Source organism: Oncorhynchus mykiss, chromosome 19 (assembly GCF_057628025.1).
Source record: "Oncorhynchus mykiss isolate SJ-2025 chromosome 19, ASM5762802v1, whole genome shotgun sequence".
NCBI lineage: Eukaryota > Metazoa > Chordata > Actinopteri > Salmoniformes > Salmonidae > Oncorhynchus > Oncorhynchus mykiss.
In genome coordinates, this window is record NC_143040.1 from 57,656,968 (window position 1) to 57,682,287 (window position 25,320).

A 25,320-nucleotide genomic window follows, 5' to 3' on the forward strand; every position below is an offset into this window, starting at 1 on the left:
TATAGATCCCCATCATCATCAGCCAAAACAGACCTTTAAGACCTGTTACCATAAACAGGGCTAACAGAAATATGATATATAGATCCCCATCATCAGCCAAAACAGACCTTTCAAACCTGTTACCATAAACAGGGCTAACAGAAATATGATATATAGATCCCCATCATCATCAGCCAAAACAGACCTTTCAAACCTGTTACCATAAACAGGGCTAACAGAAATATGATATATAGATCCCCATCATCAGCCAAAACAGACCTTTAAGACCTGTTACCATAAACAGGGCTAACAGAAATATGATATATAGATCCCCATCATCATCAGCCAAAACAGACCTTTCAAACCTGTTACCATAAACAGGGCTAACAGAAATATGATATATAGATCCCCATCATCAGCCAAAACAGACCTTTAAGACCTGTTACCATAAACAGGGCTAACAGAAATATGATATATAGATCCCCATCATCATAAGCCAAAACAGACCTTTAAGACCTGTTACCATAAACAGGGCTAACAGAAATATGATATATAGATCCCCATCATCATCAGCCAAAACAGACCTTTAAGACCTGTTACCATAAACAGGGCTAACAGAAATATGATATATAGATCCCCATCATCATCAGCCAAAACAGACCTTTAAGACCTGTTACCATAAACAGGGCTAACAGAAATATGATATATAGATCCCCATCATCATCAGCCAAAACAGACCTTTAAGACCTGTTACCATAAACAGGGCTAACAGAAATATGATATATAGATCCCCATCATCAGCCAAAACAGACCTTTAAGACCTGTTACCATAAACAGGGCTAACAGAAATATGATATATAGATCCCCATCATCATCAGCCAAAACAGACCTTTAAGACCTGTTACCATAAACAGGGCTAACAGAAATATGATATATAGATCCCCATCATCAGCCAAAACAGACCTTTCAAACCTGTTACCATAAACAGGGCTAACAGAAATATGATATATAGATCCCCATCATCAGCCAAAACAGACCTTTAAGACCTGTTACCATAAACAGGGCTAACAGAAATATGATATATAGATCCCCATCATCATCAGCCAAAACAGACCTTTCAAACCTGTTACCATAAACAGGGCTAACAGAAATATGATATATAGATCCCCATCATCAGCCAAAACAGACCTTTAAGACCTGTTACCATAAACAGGGCTAACAGAAATATGATATATAGATCCCCATCATCATCAGCCAAAACAGACCTTTCAAACCTGTTACCATAAACAGGGCTAACAGAAATATGATATATAGATCCCCATCATCAGCCAAAACAGACCTTTAAGACCTGTTACCATAAACAGGGCTAACAGAAATATGATATATAGATCCCCATCATCATCAGCCAAAACAGACCTTTCAAACCTGTTACCATAAACAGGGCTAACAGAAATATGATATATAGATCCCCATCATCAGCCAAAACAGACCTTTAAGACCTGTTACCATAAACAGGGCTAACAGAAATATGATATATAGATCCCCATCATCATCAGCCAAAACAGACCTTTAAGACCTGTTACCATAAACAGGGCTAACAGAAATATGATATATAGATCCCCATCATCATCAGCCAAAACAGCCTTTAGGACCTGTTAGTTTGAGCAACATTAACTGACTACTCAAAAACATCAACAAGAACACACAAACTGCACTAGGCGTAACAAAGGGACAAGTAGAGATGGTCACTACAGTCTGATAACATCTCAGGACGACAAGCTAAATCTACCAACGGACATGACATAATGACATTACCAAGTAGCGCCTCACTCATCTCAGCATAGAAAACCATAAACAGAGCTGTCCACAGGCCTGAGCAGCAGCATGTGTTCTCATTGGCTACGGGGGGATTTACAAGTGCTGGGAGAGATTGAGTCAGAGAGAGAGAGGGGAGGAGAGGAGGATGTTGGCATTACTTACTTTCCGGAGGCGGGGGAGGGAAGTCTTCCACAATGTCCATACTGGTTGCTGTTTCTCTGGGCATACAGGTTCCCTCAGCAGCCTGGTGGTGGTGGTGGTGGTCCTCTTCAATCACACATGACCCTGGAGGAAACACACACATGGAGGATGTCAGAGGTGGCACGCTGTGATTCACTGTACACGTATTCAATTAGCCAAGCATAGAAGAATGTTCCCAAACATCACCAGGTCCCGAGTTTTTCCGGGCTACATGGAAAAGTTTTAGCCTAACTAGAGTTTTGCCTGGTAAGGTCACATGGTATAAGTTAGGGATTAAAACTGCCATGGACCTCACAATCCGATAATATCACGATACTTAGGTGATGATATGATATGTATTGCGATTCTCACGATTCTCATAATTCTATATGTATTGTGATTCGATACTGCGATTTGATGTTCCAAACATATTGCTCACTATATGTCTGCAGCAGAGAAACAAGAGAGAGAAAATGTGTTTTTGATCAGTCATGGAAATAAAAGTGCTGAAAACATGTTGGCTCATTATTTAAAGAGAACAAGCTATAGGATGAAAAATACCAGACTTTTAGCGCAGGTAGAGCTAACTAGTGCTAGCTAACGCTACAAATCCATCAAATATCGATATAATATTGTCCCAAAGATGATGATAATAATAATAATAATAATAATAATAATAAATAATAAGTAACTGCATTGATTTTTGCCCCCATCACTAGTATAAGTAAGTATGAGCATAAGTACTAATACATGGAAGAATGCCAAAAGATGGCATATAATATACTTTTTAGATTAGTTAGCATGAAGAATGTTCCCATACATAATTGCTGTGGTATTTCCCAATGCATTACACCCCACCAATGGAAAACCAAGCAACCATTGCCAACCACATGCTCTTTATTCCAAGTTACTCAATCTCAGTCAAGTCACACCAGGGGAGTGGAGAAGTGGAGCATTATGTTCCTGGCTCTTTTGTCTGAGCGCCAGACATCTGAACCACAACTAATAAAGACAAATAAAAACAACATCAAGAAACAAAAAAAAATGTCCTCTCGCCCCACAAACAGTCAGTTAATGTGGTGTATTTGTGTGTGTGTGTGTGTCAGAGCAGGGTTATTTGATCCACTGAGGGTAGCGTGGGACTCCCTAGGGGAACACATATAGTTAGGGTCAGTGACCTTATGTGTGTAAACATGGTGGGGCTGACAGGTTCACACCATGGTATTTTATTAGGATCCCCATTAGATGTTGCGAAAGCACCAGCTACTCTTTCTGGGGTCCACACAAAACATGAAACATTACATAATACAGAACATTAAATTGACAAGAACAGAACAACATCAATTTAAAAATGGCACCCGTAGACTATATATCAATACATACAAATAAACAATTTAGGTTAAATATAGGAGAGGCATTGTACCGTGAGGTGTTGCTTTATTTGTTTTTTGAAACCAGATGGAAGGGAGTTCCATTGAATAATAGCTCTATATAATACTGTACGTTTTCTTGAATTTGTTCTAGATTTGGGGACTGTGAAAAGACCCTTGGTGGCATGTCTAGTAGGTTAAGTGTGTGTGTCAGCTGTGTGTAAGTTGACTATGCAAACTATTTGGAATTTTCAACACATTCATGTTTCTTATAAAAAGATGAAGTGATGCAGTCAGTCTCTCCTGAACTATTAGCCAAGAGAGACTGGCATGCATAGTATTTATATTATCCCTCTGATTATAATGAAGTGCAAGGCGTGCAGCTCTGTTCTGGACCAGCTGCAGCTTAACTAGGCCTTTCCTTGCAGCACTCGACCACACAAATGGACAATAATCAAGATAAGACTAAACTAGCACTGCAGGGCATGCTTTTTGGAGTGTGGTGTCAAACAAGCAGAGCATCTCTTAATTAAGGACCGACCTCTCCCCATCATTTCAACCATTGAATCTACCATGACAGTTAACAATCTATTGTCACACCAAGTAACTTAGTCTCCTCAACTTGTTCAACAGCCACACCATTCATTACCAGATTCAGCTGAGGTCTAGAACTTACAGAATGATTTATACCAAATACAATGCTCTTAGTTTTAGAGATGTTCAGGAAAAGTTTATTACTGGCCACCCATTCCTAAACAGAATACAACTGTTTGCTAAGGGTTTCAGTGACTTCATTAGCTGTGGTTGCTGATGCATAGATGGTTGAATCATCAGTATTCATGGACACATATGCTTTGTTTAATGCCAGTGGCAGGTCATAGGTAAAAATAGGAAAGAGTGGAGGGCTTAGAGAGCTGCCCTGCGGTACACCAAAGAGAAGCTCCCACAATATTCTTATATTCTTCTTTCAACCAACCATCAGTCGTTTGTGTCAGTGCAGTACATGTTGAGTGACCGTCTCTATAAGCATGCTGAATGTTTGGCTTCCCTCCAGGCATGAGGACAAAGACTTTCCTCTAGGCTCAGATTTAAGATATGACAGATAGGAGTGGGTAAAGAGTCAGCTATAGAGTCAATGCCAAGAGGTTTGTCATTATTGATCGATAACTGACAATTAACCTGTCAGTCTATGTTGTTGTTTTTTGTTTGAATTCTTTACGTGTTCGCTATGCGGGGGAAATGGCAAGACAAGCGGAACTACGTGGCTAAGAACTGTTGGAACGGGGATTATTATCGTAGCAACACAGTTTTGGAGTGAAGGCAATCCCACGCTGTGTCTACAGGTGTAGTTTGTAAAGGTTGAAGCATGTATGTTAGGATGGTAACGTTATAATAATTAAGGAGGAAGCGTGAATTCATGCCAAGAATAAGAAGTGTGAAGTTTGATTTCCTCCCTTCTGTAATAAGCAGCCAATTAGGTATTTTTCCTTTATTCATGTGTTTAATCTGATACTGTTAAAGCTCCGGCTAAACTGCTTATGTATGTATGCACTTCAGAGTTATACCAAGCTAATAAGTCACTCATAAGACAAGAAAGTTGTAAGAGTGTTCTTAACTGTATTTTCATTTACTTTATAGTACTTTATAGTTCTCACGGAAGGTGATGAATCTGACAAATACAAATATAAATATATATATATATATATATATATATATATATATATATAAATAAATAAATACATATATATATATATATAAATAAATACAGAATAAAACCACCAGTTAAAATCAAGGAACAGTTGTGCTCGTGGTTACTGGAGGGAGCTACATACAGTATTTTTTCCACCTCTTGAACACTAACTTTACAAAATTCTAAAAACTTGCAATGCTTTCCTTTCCTTTCATTATTTTATTTGTATGCATGAGTACGATGGCTCACTGTTCATTGTTGGCATTTCTGCCTAAATTTGCCTACTTTGCCAATGGCGTAATCATTAAAATAATTGGCAACATCAAATGGCTTTGTGATAACTAAGCCATCTGATTCGATGAAAGTTGAATTTGTCTTTCTGCCCATAATTAATTTAAAGTACTCCAAAGGTTTTTGATCTTGACTTCATAATACAGTTTCTTCTTTTTGTTGAGTTTATTAACATAATTTAAGCCAGTCAGAGTTGCTGACATATTTAATAGTCACTCCTTTTGCCCCATCTCTTTCAACCATACAGTTTTTCAATTCCTCATTAATCCATGGAGCCTTAAAGTAGTTGGCAATATCAGTTGGTTTTGTGATGAATGAGCCATCTGATTCAATGAAGGATGGAGCTGAGTTTGCCTTTTTTCCACAGAATTTCATTTAAGGTGCTCCAAAGCTTTTTATTATCATTCTTTATTTAATTTATCTTGGTTTAATAGTGTAGTTTCTTCTTCTTTTTTTCAGTTTAGTCACATGATTTCTCAATTTTCAATAAGTTTGCCAATCGGTTGTGCAGCCAGACTTATTTGCCATTCCTTTTGCCTCTTCCCTCTCAACCATACCATTTTTCAATTCCTCATCAATTTACAGGGATTTAACAGTTTTCATTTTCTTAATGGGTGCATGCTTATTAGCAACTTCATAAATGTGTCAAGTGCAGTGTCTGTTTGCAGGAATGTGGTTCTGAATATAAAACATCTACACCTCCACCATTGGCATTTCTATATTTTCAATAAACGTTATAATCTTGTGTTGCTACCACTGTATCATCAAAGGTATTATCTAAGTGAGTTTTAGAGATACTCAGAATATGAATGTCATCTGTTACTAGCAAATTATTGATTCATGAAACTTGTTTTTTAAGCTACATATACAGTTGAAGTCGGAAGGTTACATACACCTTAGGGAAATATATTTCAACTCAGTTTTTCACAATTCCTGACATTTAATCCTAGTAAAAATCCCCTGTCTTGGGTCAGTTAGGATTGCCACTGTATTTTAATAATGTGAAATGTCAGAATAATAGTTGAGATAAATATTTATTTCAGCATTTATTTATTTCATCACATTCCCAGTGGGTCAGAAGTTTACATACACTCAATTAGTATTTGGTAGCATTGCCTTGAAAATGTTTAACTTGGGTCAAATGTTTCAGGTAGCCTTCCACAAGCTTCCCACAATAAATTGGGTGAATTTTGGCCCATTCCTCATGACAGAGATGGTGTAACTGAGTCAGGTTTGTAGGCCTCCTTGCTCGTACACACCTTTTCAGTTCTGCCCACAAATTTTATATAGGTTTGAGGTCAGGGCTTTGTGATGGCCACTCCAATACCTTGACTTTGTTGTCCTTAAGCCATTTTGCCACAACTTTGGAAGTATGCTTGGGGTCATTGTCCATTTGGAAGACTAATTTGCGACCAAGCTTTAACTTCCTGACTTATGTCTTGAGATGTTGCTTCAATAGATCCACAATTTTCCTCCCCTCATGATGACATCTAATTTGAGAAATGCACCAGTCCCTCCTTGCTGAGCGGCCTTTCAGGTTATGTCGATATAGGACTCATTTTACTGTGGATATAGATAATTTTGAACCGGTTTCCTCCAGCATCTTCACAAGGTCCTTTGCTGCTGTTCTGGGATTGATTTGCACTTTTCGCACCAAAGTACATTCATCTCTAGGAGGCAGAACGCATCTCCTTCCTGAGAAGTATGACGGCTGTGTGGTCCCATGGTGTTAATACTTGGGTACTATTATTTGTACAGATGAACGTGGTAACTTCAGGCTTTTGGAAATTGCTCCCAAGGAAGAACCAGACTTGATAAGGGTCTACAATATTTTTTCTGAGGTCTTGGCTGGTTTCTTTTGATTTTCCCATGATGTTAAGCAGAGGCACTGAGTTTGAAGGTAGGCCTTGAAATACATCCACAGGTACACCTCCAATTGACTCAAATGATGTCAATTAGCCTATCAGAAGCTTCTAAAGCCATGACATGATTTTCTGGAATTTTCCAAGCTGTTTAAAGGCACAGTCAACGTAGTGTATGTGAACTTCTGACCCACTGGAAGTGTGATCCAGTCAATTATAAGTTAAATAATTTGTCTGTCAACCGACTTGCCAAAACTATAGTTTGTTAACAAGATATTTGTGGAGTGGTTGAAAAACGAGTTTAATGACTCCAACCTAAGTGTATGTAGACATATTTTTTTTTTTTTTTTTATTTCACCTTTATTTAACCAGGTAGGCTAGTTGAGAACAAGTTCTCATTTGCAACTGCGACCTGGCCAAGATAAGGCATAGCAGTGTGAACAGACAACACAGAGTTACACATGGAGTAAACAATTAACAAGTCAATAACACAGTAGAAAAAAAGGGGAGTCTATATATACATTGTGTGCAAAAGGCATGAGGTAGGCAAATAATTACAATTATGCAGATTAACACTGGAGTGATAAATGATCAGATGGTTATGTACAGGTAGAGATATTGGTGTGCAAAAGAGCAGAAAAATAAAAATAAATAAATAAAAACAGTATGGGGATGAGGTAGGTGAAAATGGGTGGGCTATTTACCAATAGACTATGTACAGCTGCAGCGATCGGTTAGCTGCTCAGATAGCAGATGTTTGAAGTTGGTGAGGGAGATAAAAGTCTCCAACTTCAGCGATTTTTGCAATTCGTTCCAGTCACAGGCAGCAGAGAACTGGAACGAAAGGCGGCCAAATGAGGTGTTGGCTTTAGGGATGATCAGTGAGATACACCTGCTGGAGCGCGTGCTACGGATGGGTGTTGCCATCGTAACCAGTGAACTGAGATAAGGCGGAGCTTTACCTAGCATGGACTTGTAGATGACCTGGAGCCAGTGGGTCTGGCGACGAATATGTAGCGAGGGCCAGCCGACTAGAGCATACAAGTCGCAGTGGTGGGTGGTATAAGGTGCTTTAGTGACAAAACGGATGGCACTGTGATAAACTGCATCCAGTTTGCTGAGTAGAGTGTTGGAAGCAATTTTGTAGATGACGTCGCCGAAGTCGAGGATCGGTAGGATAGTCAGTTTTACTAGGGTAAGTTTGGCGGCGTGAGTGAAGGAGGCTTTGTTGCGGAATAGAAAGCCGACTCTTGATTTGATTTTCGATTGGAGATGTTTGATATGGGTCTGGAAGGAGAGTTTAGAGTCTAGCCAGACACCTAGGTACTTATAGATGTCCACATATTCAAGGTCGGAACCATCCAGGGTGGTGATGCTGGTCAGGCGTGCGGGTGCAGGCAGCGAACGGTTGAAAAGCATGCATTTGGTTTTACTAGCGTTTAAGAGCAGTTGGAGGCCACGGAAGGAGTGCTGTATGGCATTGAAGCTCGTTTGGAGGTTAGATAGCACAGTGTCCAAGGACGGGCCGGAAGTATATAGAATGGTGTCATCTGCGTAGAGGTGGATCAGGGAATCGCCCGCAGCATGAGAAACATCATTGATATATACAGAGAAAAGAGTCGGCCCGAGAATTGAACCCTGTGGCACCCCCATAGAGACTGCCAGAGGACCGGACAGCATGCCCTCCGATTTGACACACTGAACTCTGTCTGCAAAGTAATTGGTGAACCAGGCAAGGCAGTCATCCGAAAAACCGAGGCTACTGAGTCTGCCGATAAGAATACGGTGATTGACAGAGTCGAAAGCCTTGGCAAGGTCTATGAAGACGGCTGCACAGTACTGTCTTTTATCGATGGCGGTTATGATATCGTTTAGTACCTTGAGCGTGGCTGAGGTACACCCGTGACCGGCTCGGAAACCAGATTGCACAGCGGAGAAGGTACGGTGGGATTCAAGATGGTCAGTGACCTGTTTGTTGACTTGGCTTTCGAAGACCTTAGATAGGCAGGGCAGGATGGATATAGGTCTGTAACAGTTTGGGTCCAGGGTGTCGCCCCCTTTGAAGAGGGGGATGACTGCGGCAGCTTTCCAATCCTTGGGGATCTCAGACGATATGAAAGAGAGGTTGAACAGGCTGGTAATAGGGGTTGCGACAATGGCGGCGGATAGTTTCAGGAATAGAGGGTCCAGATTGTCCAGCCCAGCTGATTTGTACGGGTCCAGGTTTTGCAGCTCTTTCAGGACATCTGCTATCTGGATTTGGGTAAAGGAGAACCTGGAGAGGCTTGGGCGAGTAGCTGCGGGGGGGGGGGGAGCTGTTGTCCGAGGTTGGAGTAGCCAGGCGGAAGGCATGGCCAGCCGTTGAGAAATGCTTGTTGAAGTTTTCGATAATCATGGATTTATCGGTGGTGACCATGTTACCTAGTCTCAGTGCAGTGGGCAGCTGGGAGGAGGTGCTCTTGTTCTCCATGGACTTCACAGTGTCCCAGAACTTTTTGGAGTTGGAGCTACAGGATGCAAACTTCTGCCTGAAGAAGTTGGCTTTAGCTTTCCTGACTGACTGTGTGTATTGGTTCCTGACTTCCCTGAACAGTTGCATATCGCGGGGACTATTCGATGTTAGCGCAGTCCGCCACAGGATGTTTTTGTGCTGGTCGAGGGCAGTCAGGTCTGGAGTGAACCAGGGGCTATATCTGTTCTTAGTTCTGCATTTTTTGAACGGAGCATGCTTATCTAAAATGGTGAGGAAGTTACTTTTAAAGAAAGACCAGGCATCCTCAACTGACGGGATGAGGTCAATGTCCTTCCAGGATACCCGGGCCAGGTCGATTAGAAAGGCCTGCTCACAGAAGTGTTTTAGGGAGCGTTTGACAGTGATGAGGGGTGGTCGTTTGACTGCGGCTCCGTAGCGGATACAGGCAATGAGGCAGTGATCGCTGAGATCCTGGTTGTAGACAGCGGAGGTGTATTTGGAGGGCCAGTTGGTCAGGATGACGTCAATGAGGGTGCCCTTGTTTACAGAGTTAGGGTTGTACCTGGTGGGTTCCTTGATGATTTGAGTGAGATTGAGGGCATCTAGCTTAGATTGTAGGACTGCCGGGGTGTTAAGCATATCCCAGTTTAGGTCACCTAACAGAACAAACTCTGAAGCTAGATGGGGGGCGATCAATTCACAAATGGTGTCCAGGGCACAGCTGGGAGCTGAGGGGGGTCGGTAGCAGGCGGCAACAGTGAGAGACTTATTTCTGGAGAGAGTAATTTTCAAAATTAGTAGTTCGAACTGTTTGGGTATGGACCTGGAGAGTATGACATTACTTTGCAGGCTATCTCTGCAGTAGACTGCAACTCCTCCCCCTTTGGCAGTTCTATCTTGACGGAAGATGTTATAGTTGGGTATGGAAATCTCAGAATTTTTGGTGGCCTTCCTGAGCCAGGATTCAGACACGGCAAGGACATCAGGGTTAGCAGAGTGTGCTAGAGCAGTGAGTAAGACACACTTAGGGAGGAGGCTTCTGATGTTGACATGCATGAAACCAAGGCTTTTTCGATCACAGAAGTCAACAAATGAGGGTGCCTGGGGACATGCAGGGCCTGGGTTTACCTCCACATCACCCGCGGAACAGAGAAGGAGTAGTATGAGTAGTATGAGTAGTATGACTTCAACTGTATTAACGTGGGCTCTTTTGAGCATTTATCTTCTGGGATGCTTACTTGCTTTCATTGCTTTACTGTGAAGCTTAGCAGCAGTAGATGTTCTTTATGTTAGTGCAGGGTGAGCTGCTCACAGTGGACTTCCTCCTCGGGCACACCGGCTTAGTGCGAACAGTAGGCACATGATTACTGCATACAATAGCTGTAGGATCAGTAGAGGCATTCAGGGCAGTTAAAGGGACATCAATTAGGTTACTTATATTGTGTCTACTGACAGCCCTGGTGTATTGTACAATTGCTGAAGCATTATGACAACTCTGTGACACAATGGTAGGGATTAGCTGAACTGGGCTTGAGTCATTGAGTTGTGATACAGTCTGGAAGTGACATCTCTAGCAATGAGATGCAGTGCCTTAGACCACTGCGCCACTAGGCCCATTTAGTTTACAAATAATCCAGGGGTCAATTAGTTTCTGTTTTTGTTGATGAGAGCTAGAAATTACTCAAAGACAATAACAGTTCAAATGTTTTATTGTAAACAGCTGTTATCTGATGTTCAGTAAAATTGAATGAAATATAGTTTGGTATTCTAGGCTAGCGTAACATTTTCTAATAAACTTCTGCATGTACAGTACTGTTCACACGTACACATTACAGAGCAATACTTTTTAGCCTGTAAAAGGCATATTATTGGCTGAGAGGTACTGGGTAGAGTGACAGGTTTGCAGAGGCATATGAGGTCAGAGGTCAAAGTGAGGGTGGGGTTAACAACAGCGGGCTTATTTTACATCTGGGGGGGAGAAATGTCACATGCATGCTAAGGCAGGATACACACAGACCTGCACAGACATGAGACAGTGTATTCTTCCACTGTCTAACAAACAGATGGACACATGGAAGATCAAACAAAAGAAGCTTCAAGTTCTGTGGGTCAACAAGTCCTGCATTAGCCTACTTCCATAAAATACAATTAGCCTGTCACACTCCCCTCAAGGGTGGATGATATATCAGTGATGTCATTCCATAAAATAAGAGGCCTCTTGTTGTAGAGTTCTAGTGAGTTCCATACTGTAACAGACATGCTGCTCTCCAATTCAATTCACACCATAATAAGACAAGCTTACAATACAGTACAATCATCTGTGAACAAGACTGCTCCATTCCACTGCACCATTCCAAAGATAAACCATTTACAAGCGACTCAAAGATTGTTTTGTCTATGAATAATGTGAGCTCCTCTGTTTTTTTGTCTCCACCCAGAGTACAGAGCAGCACAGGGACAGGGCAGTACAGTGAATGTGAACACAAGACCAGCATTTTCTTCTGTACTGTATGTTGGAGAGTACAGTCAGGTAGAATATCTTTGTCCTGGAGACAAAATATAACTGGCCTAACTTAAGAGCTAGATGTGACTAACTGGACAGATCTTGACATGTATAAAAATCCTAAAAGAATGGGTTACACCCTTAGCTGATAAAATGATTCATCATTGCTATCCTCAGGAGTACTGTACGAGCTGTGACTGAGGAAGGAAGGGAGAGAGAGATTGGGGGGGGGGGGGGGGGGGGGTTGAAGAGGAAACGCAGCAATCAGGTGTGCTCTCATCCTCTGGGCTTCCTCAAGAGGAAAGAGAAAGACATCCCTTCCTGGCATTAAACATTTCCCAAATAAATACCTTTAATATGGTTATTCTGATGGCCAATGTCTTCTTCTATTTGATTAACATGATGTTTAAATTAAACCTCTCATTTTTACAGAAATCCTTAAACTGAGTCCAGACTTCCTCGTAATGACTTTTTAAAAAGTCTGGAGATTCCTCCATTTACCTCCTGTTGACTCCTATAATTACTCTTCCCAGCTCTTTTAGTTGCTGGGCGGAAACGAGACGCACCTTGGCCAAATTACATCCTGCCTGGCCTCTAGTGGTATCTAGTCCATGTTCCCTGGGGGAGGGGGGTACTATCATATACATACAACCACTCACTGTCTATCTGCCTGTCAGCACCTTAGGCTTAGTACACAGGATCATGCCTATTGGAGGCCTTCAAACATTCCTTTAAAGAAGGTCTAGATGGCAGGTAGGCAGGCAGCTGAGACAACAGTTAGCGACGGCCCACCCACTAGGGCGTTAGGGGCGGCACCCCACTTGTGATTGGTCAAAGAAAATAGTACAAATATTTATGTATTTTAACATACACATACATACATACATACATATATACAGTACCAATCAAAAGTTTAGACACACCTACTAATTCAAGGGTTTTTTCTTTATTTATACTATTTTCTACATTCTAGAATAATAGTGAAGACTATGAAATAACACATATGGAATCAAATATTTTATATTTGAGATTCTTCAAAGTAGCCACCCTTTGCCTTGAAGAGGTGACTCCGGGATGCTGGCATTCTAGGCAGAGTTGCAAAGAAAAATCCATATCTCAGACTGACTAATAAAAAGAAAATACTAAGATGGGCAAAAGAACACAGACACTGGACAGAGGAACTCTGCCTAGAAGGCCAGCATCCCGAAGTCGCTTCTTCCCTGTTGACGTTGAGACTGGTGTTTTGCGGGTACTATTTAATGAAGCTGTCAGTTGAGGACTTAACATCTGTTTCTCAAACTAGACACTATTATACTTGTCCTCTTGCTCAGTTGTGCACCGGGGCCTCCCACTCCTCTTTCTATTCTTGTTAGAGCCAGTTTGCGCAATTCTGTACGAGATCTTGAGTTTCTTGGCAATTTCTCGCAACAGGAATAGATTGACAAGTTTCAGAAGAAAGTACTTTGTTTCAGGCCATTTTGAGCCAGATTTTTTATATTTTTTATTTGACCTTTATTTAACTAGGCAAGTCAGTTATTAAGAACAAATTCTTATTTTCAATGACGGCCTAGGAACACTAACTGCCTGTTCAGGGGCAGAACGACAGCTCGGGGGGTTTGAACTCGGGGGGTTTGAACTTGCAACCTCCCGGTTACTAGTCCAACACTCTAACACTCTAACCACTAGGCTACCCTGCCGCCCCAGTAATCAAACCCACAAATGCTGATGCTCCAGATACTCAACTAGTCTAAAGAAGGCCAGTTTTATTGCTTCTGTAAATCAGAATAACAGTTTTCAGCTGTGCTAACATAATTGCAAAAGGGTTTTCTAATGATCAATTAGCTAATCCAAGTTTATCATTTTAAAAGCCTAACACAACGTGTCATTGGAACACAGGAGTGATGGTTGCTGATAATGGGCCTCTGTAAGCCTATGTAGATATTCCATTAAAATCAGCCGTTTCCAGCTACAGTAGTCATTTACAACATTAACAATATCTACACTGTATTTCTGATCAATTTGATGTTATTTTAATGGATGAAAAATATGCTTTTCTTTCAAAAACAAGGACATTTCTAAGTGACCCCAAACTTTTGAATGGTAGTGTATACACATACATATATATTTTTTTAGTCAAGCAGTTGCAAAAAAAAAAAAGTATGTTATGGCACATCTTGATTGATGGCTGTCTGAGTGGACTAATCCATTGTGAAGGCTGGGATGGCACCAGTAGTACATTTACCATAAATGTACTACTACAATGTTTGTTTGGTTACCATCATTTCTGTTAATCCATTCAATATATTATTACTACAGTCTTACCGTTGTCATTGTAGGAGGGGACACATTGTTTGCAGAGCACACAACCTAGGCTCCTGTAAATGTTGAGTAAGTACACGCACCTGATTCCGCTAAGAAGTAGGCCTAGGCTACCTGGCCTGTGCGCAAATGTAGGCTTATAAATGTGCCCATTTGGGGATCTGATAGTGTTTCTAATCGTCTTAACTCAACACCACTAATGAACTGTGGCGCTTCTCAAAGCAATTTTTTATTCACCTCAAACAGCAAGTAAAAGAAGTCTGTATTTACATCCATTGAGAATTAAAATAGTTCCTTAATGTAGCCTACTTGAAAAATCATTCCAGCTCTCTGTAATGTTCTGATCTGGTGGAAATTTCATAAAATAGGCCTACCTGATTACTTCCTGTCCCTTGCAAAAATAGACTACAGTTGTGTCTCTCTGGAGCTCAGCTCAGGGCACGGGAAACTGAGGGTCCAGGATATTTTATACAATGTTGCAAGTTTGTTGGCACAAGCTTTGGGCTGGACCAAGTTGATAGTCGATACAATGTTTCATAGTTCCTTGCAGACAGGCCATGTGTAGCTAATGTGATTAATTTTTATATTTTCTACCTGCAGGCTGCAATGTTGTCATTTATTGGCTTCATGTAGGTGATTTTTACATAGTTGGCAAAGTACTTTTAGATTTGTATAATTGTAATTTAGATGACAATGACTTTGAGATACAAAGACTTTATTATAAAAGAAATGAAACAACTTCAGGAGCCATAATTAAAGAATCTGCGAAGGCCAGCAGCAGCGGAAGGAGGTGGTTTGGGAACAGGTTTTTTTTCTTCTGGTTAGGTCATCTTGATCTCTGGCTCCCTCAAGTCATTTGTGTGTCTTAATTATTTAACCACAGTGTGCTTAAAGCATCAGACAAGCTCAGTAGCCTAAATATAGTTGATTTTATTCAAACACACAGAAAAATACACATTAGCACTAGCATCACCACTAGCATCACCACCCTGGATGGTTCCGACCTAGAATATGTGGACATGTATAAGTACCTAGGTGTCTGGCTAGACTGTAAACTCTCCTTCCAGACTCATATCAAACATCTCCAATCTAAAATCAAATCTAGAGTCGGCTTTCTATTCTGCAACAAAGCCTCCTTCACTCACGCCGCCAAACTTACCCTAGTAAAACTGACTATCCTACCAATCCTCGACTTTGGCGATGTCATCTACAAAATAGCTTCCAATACTCTACTCAGCAAACTGGATGAGGTTTATCACAGTGCCATCTGTTTTGTTACTAAAGCACCTTATACCATCCACCACTGCAACCTGTATGCTCTAGTCGGCTGGCCCTCGCTACATATTCGTCGCCAGACCCATTGGCTCCAGGTCATCTACAAGTCCATGCTAGGCAAAGCTCCGCCTTATCTCAGTTCACTGGTCACGATGGCAACACGTAGCACGCGCTCCAGCAGGTGTATCTCACTGATCATCCCTAAAGCCAACACCTCATTTGGCCGCCTTTTGTTCCAGTTCTCTGCTGCCTGTGACTGGAACGAATTGCAAAAATCGCTGAAGTTGGAGACTTTTATCTCCCTCACCAACTTCAAACATCTGCTATCTGAGCAGCTAACCGATCGCTGCAGCTGTACTTAGTCTATCGGTAAATAGCCCACCCAATTTACCTACCTCATCCCCATACTGTATATTTATTTACTTTTCTGCTCTTTTGCACACCAGTATCTTTACCTGTACATGACCATCTGATCATTTATCACTCCAGTGTTAATCTGCTAAATTGTAATTATTCGCCTACCTCCTCATGCCTTTTGCACACAATGTATATAGACTCTTTTTTTTCCCCTTCTTTTTTTTCTACTCTGTTATTGACTTGTTAATTGTTTACTCCATGTGTAACTCTGTGTTGTCTGTTCACACTGCTATGCTTTATCTTGGCCAGGTAGCAGTTGTAAATGAGAACTTGTTCAACAACCTACCTGGTTAAATAAAGGTGAAATAAAAAAAAAAAAAAAAATAATAATAATAATAAGCAGAGCTTATAAGTAGCTAGTTAGCTCCCATGCAAAGTTAATTCAAAATGAAAATTAACTGGCAAACTCATCATGCTTTGCGACATTATGTTAGCTTGGTATCACCAGTTACTGTATCTCCAGATAATGTGCTTTCACTTATTGCATCTGCATGCTTGTTGCGTTCTCCCTGGTGTACTCATTCATTCATGAGCTGGCTGCTTATTCTAAATATTATAATCTAATCTGTTCAAAACAGTAGCAGCATGTGCAACAGTGGTCATTCAGTTTTTGACATGAAAAAGTGATAGTTGTATTTATGCTGCTGGTCAAGTGCACCGATCGCTTTATACATATTCTCAAAGAAACTACCAGTAGTTCGAAAACTTGGTATCCTATATCTGTCGTGCTGCTTTGTCGACAACTCCAACCACCTCGCGCCCCGGGTATTCAGACAATCAGTGGCCCCCACTGGTCTGTAGACAAGAGGGTGAAAAAAGAGAACCATCTGATGACAGACTTGGCCAAGCATGTCGTTACATGTCAGCAACACTGTAGTTCGCTGTGCACAGACAGGAAATATGTCATCTAGGGCCTGCAGATAATGCCTCCGTTCGGTTCCCAGTGCAGTCACAACAATTAGCTTTGGTAATAACACCAGTCACAACAATTAGCTTTGGTAATAACACCAGTCACAATAGTAATAATAAACATGTTCTCAAAGGGTGAGGAATTATCATGTATAGATACAGTAGTACAGTACTACATAATGAAAATCACAATCTAGGACACTTTAAACCAAGACTGCAGCCAGCCAGGTGACCAAGCAGATTTTTGACACTTGTTTTAAGCCAAAAACATCTCAAGCGCCCTTATTGAAGAATGCCATTCCAGAAATTGTATGATAGAGTCACAAACAAAACCAAGAGCCTGCTCTGGAGTGCACATTGGCACCAGTAGAGAGAATCCTCTAGGCACATCTCTCCTTCCCCTTCTCCGCGCACACACGCACACAGTATTACTATCCTACCTAAAATTGACTTCCATTCAAAATCCTATTTCCCTAACCCCCATCGTAACCCTAAAATAGCCTCTGTCCTTGTGGGGACTTGAGAGATTTTTCCTATCCTTGTGGTGACTTCTGGTACACACAAGGATAGTAATACAAACCCACCGACTCACACACAGACCCACATACAGACCCACATTCTGCTTCTTGGACTCTCTGTGCTCTCTGCATGGCTGTGTTATTGGCAGTGTGTCATGATCTCCCATTGCCAGCGTTACTGTAATCAGTGGTCCATTATAAACAACAGGTCTCTCTGAATGGACGGGCAAGGATGACAAAAACACTTGTGCTGGGGAGGACATTGCCCTGCAGCATACTAAAATGGCCAGGCTCTCTCTCTGTCCTTCTCCCCTCTCTGTAGTTCTCTCAATTCAATTACATTTCAATTATAGGGCTTTATTGGCATGGGAAACATATGTTTACAATGCCAAAGCAAGTGAAATAGATAATAAACAAGAGAGAAATAAACAATAAAACATTAACAGTAAACATTATTCACAAAGGTTCAAAAAGAATAAAGACATTTAAAAATGTCTTATTATCTGTATATACAGTGTTGTACTGATGTTCAAATACTTAAAGTACAAAAGGGAAAATACATAAATATATGTTGTATTTAAAACGGTGTTTGTTCTTCTCTGGTTGCCCTTTTCTTGTGGCAACAGGTCACAAATCTTGCTGCTGTGATGGCACACTGTGGTATTTCACCCAATAGATATGGGAGTTTATCAAAATTGCGTTTGTTTTCAAATTCTTTGTGGGTCTGTGTAATCTGAGGGAAATATGCATCTCTAATATGGTCATACATTTGGCAGGAGGTTAGGAAGTGCAGCTCAGTTTCCACCTCATTTTGTGTGCAATGTGCACATAGCCTGTCTTCTCTTGAGAACCAGGTCTGCCTTCGGCAGCCTTTCTCAATAGCAAGGCTATGCTCAGTCTGTACATAGTAAAATATTGTACATACACAATACCTGACCAATTTCTTTACGTTCAAATAGCATTCTAGTTTTTTTGTAAATTCTTTCCATTGTGTCAAGTAATTATTTTTGGTTAGGTTAGATCTAATTGTGTTTCTGTCTTGGACCAGCTTGCTTAGGAGACTCTTCCCCAGGTTCATTTCTCTGTAGGTGATGGCTTTGTTATGGAAGGTTTGGGAATCGCTTCCATTTAGGTGGTTGTGGAATATAACGTCTCTTTTCTGGATTTTGATAATTAGCGGGTATTGGCCTAATTCTGCTCTGCATGCATTATTTGGTATTTTACGTTGTACACTGAGGATATTTTACAGCTCTTTTGTTGCACAGTCTCAATTTGGTGTTAGTCCCATTTTGTGAATTCTTGGTTCGTGAGCAGACCCCAGACCTCCCAACCATAAAGGGCAATGTGTTCTATCACTGATTCAAGTATTTTTAGCCAAATCCTAATTGGTATGTCAAATTTTAGGTTCCTTTTGATAGCATAGAAAGCCCTTCTTGCCTTGTCTCTCTTTCTCTCTGTCTGTGTGTGTGTTGACAAGGGGCCAGGCAGAGCAGTTTTATGATATGCTGAGGAAGAGCAGTTGAAACATCACAGTGAGAGAGAGATTGAGAGAGCAGCCTGCAGTCTGTCAGCCCTCAAGGAGTGGAACTTAAAGGATATTGGATATTTCTCTCATTAGAAATGTAGAGTTCCAACGCACATTAGGAAATGCTCATTTGTTAGCAATAACAGCTGATATAGCAGAGCAGTTTGCATACACTGGGAAATTAGAGTCCATAAGGAGAAATTACAGTGCCTTGCGAAAGTATTCGGCCCCCTTGAACTTTGCGACCTTTTGCCACATTTCAGGCTTCAAACATAAAGATATAAAACTGTTTTTTTTTGTTGTGAAGAATCAACAACAAGTGGGACACCATCATGAAGTGGAACGACATTTATTGGATATTTCAAACTTTTCTAACAAATCAAAAACTGAAAAATTGGGCGTGCAAAATTATTCAGCCCCTTTACTTTCAGTGCAGCAAACTCTCTCCAGAAGTTCAGTGAGGATCTCTGAATGATCCAATATGGACCTAAATGACTAATGATGATAAATACAATCCACCTGTGTGTAATCAAGTCTCCGTATAAATGCACCTGCACTGTGATAGTCTCAGAGGTCCGTTAAAAGCGCAGAGAGCATCATGAAGAACAAGGAACACACCAGGCAGGTCCGAGATACTGTTGTGAAGAAGTTTAAAGCCGGATTTGGATACAAAAATATTTCCCAAGCTTTAAACATCCCAAGGAGCACTGTGCAAGCGATAATATTGAAATGGAAGGAGTATCAGACCACTGCATATCTACCGAGACCTGGCCGTCCCTCTAAACTTTCAGCTCATACAAGGAGAAGACTGATCAGAGATGCAGCCAAGAGGCCCATGATCACTCTGGATGAACTGCAGAGATCTACAGCTGAGGTGGGAGACTCTGTCCATAGGACAACAATCAGTCGTATATTGCACAAATCTGGCCTTTATGGAAGAGTGGCAAGAAGAAAGCCATTTCTTAAAGATATCCATAAAAAGTGTCGTTTAAAGTTTGCCACAAGCCACCTGGGAGACACACCAAACATGTGGAAGAAGGTGCTCTGGTCAGATGAAACCAAAATTGAACTTTTTGGCAACAATGCAAAACGTTATGTTTGGCGTAAAAGCAACACAGCTGAACACACCATCCCCACTGTCAAACATGGTGGTGGCAGCATCATGGTTTGGGCCTGCTTTTCTTCAGCAGGGACAGGGAAGATGGTTAAAATTGATGGGAAGATGGATGGAGCCAAATACAGGACCATTCTGGAAGAAAACCTGATGGAGTCTGCAAAAGACATGAGACTGGGATGGAGACCTTCCAACAAGACAATGATCCAAAACATAAAGTAAAATCTACAATGGAATGGTTCAAAAATAAACATATCCAGGTGTTAGAATGGCCAAGTCAAAGTCCAGACCTGAATCCAATCGAGAATCTGTGGAAAGAACTGAAAACTGCTGTTCACAAATGCTCTCCATCCAACCTCACTGAGCTCGAGCTGTTTTGCAAGGAGGAATGGGAAAAAATGTCAGTCTCTCGATGTGCAAAACTGATAGAGACATACCCCAAGCGACTTACAGCTGTAATCGCAGCAAAAGGTGGCGCTACAAAATATTAACTTAAGAGGGCTGAATAATTTTGCACGCCCAATTTTTCAGTTTTTGATTTGTTAAAAAAGTTTGAAATATCCAATAAATGTCGTTCCACTTCATGATTGTGTCCCACTTGTTGATTCTTCACAAACAAATACAGTTTTATATCTTTATGTTTGAAGCCTGAAATGTGGCAAAAGGTCGCAAAGTTCAACGGGGCCGAATACTTTCGCAGGGCACTGTAAATAGATCTACAGAGCGAGTTAGCAGTAACTCAATGTATACCATTCCATAGCTAAATATCATGTTCATAGCTGCTTTCTAAAGCCTCTGACAGGCCTGAAATGTTAGCTGGCCTAGATACAGGGATCAATATAAGCCAGAGGAGCAGCATGGCATTTCACATCAGCAGCTGTAATTACAGTATATGGGTGTCTGGTGTGGGAAATACACTTCAATAGCATGCCCTAGGGTTAGGGTTAAAGCTGCACTGGCTTTCTTAGGGTCCCTGGTGTATAGACATTTGGACACGTGGAGGGATCAGGCACTATTGAGTGTCTACACTGAGAATATGAGAATGAATCAGAGATCCCCAAATTGAAGTGTAGTCCAGAACAGCAGAAGAGATCCATTCCTGTGGTGTCATAAAGTGCTAGGCAACACACACCCATCACTGAAGAACACAGCAAGCTTTTGACAAATTGCAGTGCATGTAAGATCTTGTCCTCTCTCAGAGCGTGCTTGAAAATGATGTGATTTACCTTTAGAAAGAGTACATCTGGCAGAATATTCAAGTTAGACCTTTTCTGAAAATACAGAATACCTTTTTGCTTCATTTTGTTGTCTCCCAATAAGATCTAAGCAAGGCCAGCCATCTTACTCATTTGACAATTTTTTCACAGAATGTCAGAATGTCACTATGTCAGTGTGTGAGGCAATAGTAGAGAGGGAGAAGCCAAATAGGTCGTTGTTAGCTGCCCAGCTAGTAGCTCTGGAAGCATTTTAATGTCAGTAGAACAACATTCTCTCCCAACCTCAAATTACGACAAATGACAACAGGCCAGTTCAAAACGTTGATATTTACAGTAATATGCATTATGCTGACTTCAGAGTGGGTACTGGAGATAGTGTTTAAGTGTTTAGGAGTTTCGTTAGTCACCCTAACATACTGACTACATCGGCCACACATGCGCTCCCCGTGCGCCATTGTGCACATGTTGATTTGTCCATCCACACCAGACATGATTATGACATGCAGATTAAAATACCAAAATCTACTTTTAATCAAATATATTAATTTCAAATACATTAATTATGTGTGAAACACACATAAAACATTCATGGACATCTGGCTAGTTGCTATTGCTAGCTAGTTTGTCCAGTGAGATGTACATTGGGTTGTTATTTTATCTGACATGCATATGGTCCTCTTTTTAGCTGGTTCTTTGTAGAATTTTGACCCGGAGTCATATAAAATCGTGAGTTTCTCTGCTCCAACGAACAATCCACAGATTAAAAAGGGAAACCTAGTTTTTAGTTAGTTATCTTTAATTCATTTATCCTTGTTTGTCTTTCAAGCATCCACGTGGGTTTCTATCTTCCTGATAACCAATAAGGAGGGGACTTGCAGCACGTGGAGTGTCTCAAATAAAACCACGTTCTACTTTAGCGCTTGGCTACGCAGACATGTACATTTATTTTGCGATACTTGCGCGCGCAACATGGCCAGTGTGGTTTGTATGTAATAGTGACAATTGAATAGTGTAAATGACAAGACATTATAGGAGAAAGTCACAGATCCATAGTGTCCAAAAATATTGACAACGGAACCAGAAGCTTCACATCTCGAGTCCAATTCTGAACACAGATGTTCACAGCTGGTAAATACACATTTTGGTGACAAATCTCCCATGTCCACCTCCAGAACGAAGGAAGTAAAGCCCAGTCAGTCAGTTTCACACCCAGCTATGGCTGTGCGATGTGCTGATCCACATTACATCTCAGTGCTCCTCAGTGGTGAATGGGAGGATTTACTGCATGATCGCACAACAGTCCTCTGAAAAATCGGAAGTATGCTCCTCTCTGCAGACTGCTATGCACTCTGGCCCGACTCTCACCCTCTGCCAGACACTCTGAGGCTTTCCCATAAGCCTCTACCCACTGGATGAACTTACAGACCCGACACACACACTTTGGGAAATTAGTGATTCTGTCCAGCTGCATCTGTGATCGACAATAACAACCAGGAAAAGAATAACAGAGGCTCCCCAATCTGAAATCAACCCTCTGGTATGAAGCTAAGGACAAACTAGGTGGGATGCTGAAGGAGTTATGGTTTGATTCTTAGCATGTAAGGCTAAGCCAGGAACCAGAGCTGCTGAGCCAAAATAAAGATGGAAGTTTAGGGCATGATGGTGATGTACCTGTGGTGTTTGTTCTACAGGAGGAAGTCTTATGCATGGTAGAGCGTGCCGTCTAAAGGCCCAGGGTTCACTTCACCTAACTGCTCAGCTAGAGAACCACTGACTGCAGAAAACCTGGGTACAGCAAAGAGTCCTCATACTCCCCAAATACCAGAGATCCCTTTTTAGGAGTCCTTACCAGGGGTAGAGGCATCTGTACTCACAGCAGCCAAGTGACCTGGCTATTTGCTAAGCAAATTACCGATAGTGTGTGCAAATCTCACAGGCTCTCAACTCTTCCCCCAGTGCTGATGCAAAGTGAACTGGACAAGCATGGAGCCAGACAATACAATAGCAGATCAAAGTGCTCACCGTATCTAAACCATCTTTTAGCAGCCTAGCCCGAGGCGCATAGATTCCTGGAATACTGTTTGATCGGATGTAGGCTACTCTGATTCAAATGAGACTTTTCTGATTAATACAAGTGTTACCAAAGAAAGTTCCAGTTCAGTGGAGTCATGCACTTGCTTGATTGAGGAATGCTATACGTGACTAAGTGAATTTGTTGAAATGGAGTTAGGGTGCTCTGGAACACCTTCTAAAGTGTTTGATTCAAACTTCATGATACACAGTACAACGTTTGGCTATATAAGTATTCCAATACTATTTTGGATTAGGCTAAAATATATAAACTAGACTTAATCAGAAACTAAAGGGTAATGTATTATACAGTACTGCTACAGTAAATTTGCAGTTATGACAATACTTTATCATTCACAAACAGTTTATAATTAGTAGCCTGGTTTATTAGTTTATAGACTAGTTTATTAATCAGAAATAAATAGTGAACCTGTAATAACTCTGATTGAAAGTATTGTTTATATTGTCAGGCCTTAATTGTCTTGGTAAGGAGTGGATAGAAATCATAATTACATTTAGGTTGCACTTGATACTATGCTATCTATTTTAATATCATGCACCTGTACCCTGGGAAAAAAGAACAGAGGGGAACCATAACGTTCGGCATTGAGTTTGTACAGAACATCTAGAAATTCATCACAATTTTGTCATTGGTGTGACAACCACGTTCCTGCCAATTTCGTACATTGACATTTCTGAAAGACTAAAGACTGTATGCATGAGAAAGATACAATTATACATTAATTTGTTTTGTCCTTGCATGTTTCAAAGCATAACGGTTTACAATAGTAGCAGAACTAACAGAACCCACAGGACAAATTATTATGAGACACGCGTCTCTGAATTGACAAACCGATACATGTTGGCAAAGACAACTCGCCACGTTTTAAAACAGCGCACCCGGGCGAACGATCACTCACTTTGTTTGCAGAGAAAACATGTAAGTTAGATCTCTTCCATTCGTAGAATACCGTCCAAATACAGCTGAACATAATGTACTGGTTATATTACTGTATTGTAAATCATAAAATGACTTTCAAACAATCTTGAAGTTCGGGAACATTTTCCACAACACATAGAACTCACCATATTTCGAATCCTGATGAATATCGTTATTTTTCCTAGTTCCACAGTAAAGATGTGCAAACAAATCCCTGTCAAACACTGAGGAATAACTTCTTCTGCTCCTATAAATGAATTGTCCCTTTTTCCATTTTCCTCGACTGAAATTATCCAAGTTCTTCCCAACGCCATCCGAGTCCATCCAAGACCTCGCCTCCTTCTCAGTCATTGGTGGAGATTCGGGTGCGAAGCCTTAATTGGCTCAAAGGGCCCTCAATTACATTCCTGAGATCCTCCTCCTAGGATTTATAATGCGTTGTTAACCAAGTGGGAAGGTGGTATTTACAATATACGACTGGGAAAAATCCACTTTAACTGCTTCTCCAATTCGTAATTTCTAGTGGGAAACTCGTCTATCATCCCTGAGCTCCGATTTGTTCCACATGCTGACCTCTACCACCTTGCTACTTGGTTATGAACGCAGCAGAAGTACATGCGCTCCAACATGTACCACGTGATCAGTGAGGCATCTCCCTTGGAACAGCTGGGCACCAATTCTTCATCCGTGTGGATGTTGAGAAGCATAAAAAGCTCATACTTACAAACTGTCTTTCAAATGATCCACTATGATCCACCATTGGTGTATATTATTTAATGTCCATATCATATTGTGAAGTATTGCAACTTTACAGTCTCATCATAAACTGACTATGCCATGTCAAACTTGT

General features: G+C 41.0%; 1 protein-coding gene across 4 annotated transcripts in view; it reads right to left on the reverse strand.

Annotated features, from left to right (window-relative positions):
- The window catches only part of LOC110498373 (rho guanine nucleotide exchange factor 10), an 80,514-nt gene extending 55,413 nt beyond the window's left edge, over positions 1–25,101 (reverse strand). For 2 of the 4 annotated variants that reach the window (XR_016489025.1, XM_036954985.2), the window contains exons 1-2: positions 24,617–25,101; positions 1,960–2,082 (exon numbers count right to left, since the gene is read on the reverse strand). Coding sequence is in view for 2 of the 4 variants with exons in the window: in XM_036954985.2 (XP_036810880.1) it covers positions 1,960–2,082; positions 24,617–24,821 (328 nt within the window). In the remaining 2 variants the exon portion in view is untranslated. The remainder of the gene's footprint in view (positions 1–1,959; positions 2,083–24,616) is intronic. The other 2 variants (XR_016489026.1, XM_036954986.2) reach the window with 1 other exon arrangement.
- Between the last annotated feature and the right edge of the window lie 219 nt (positions 25,102–25,320).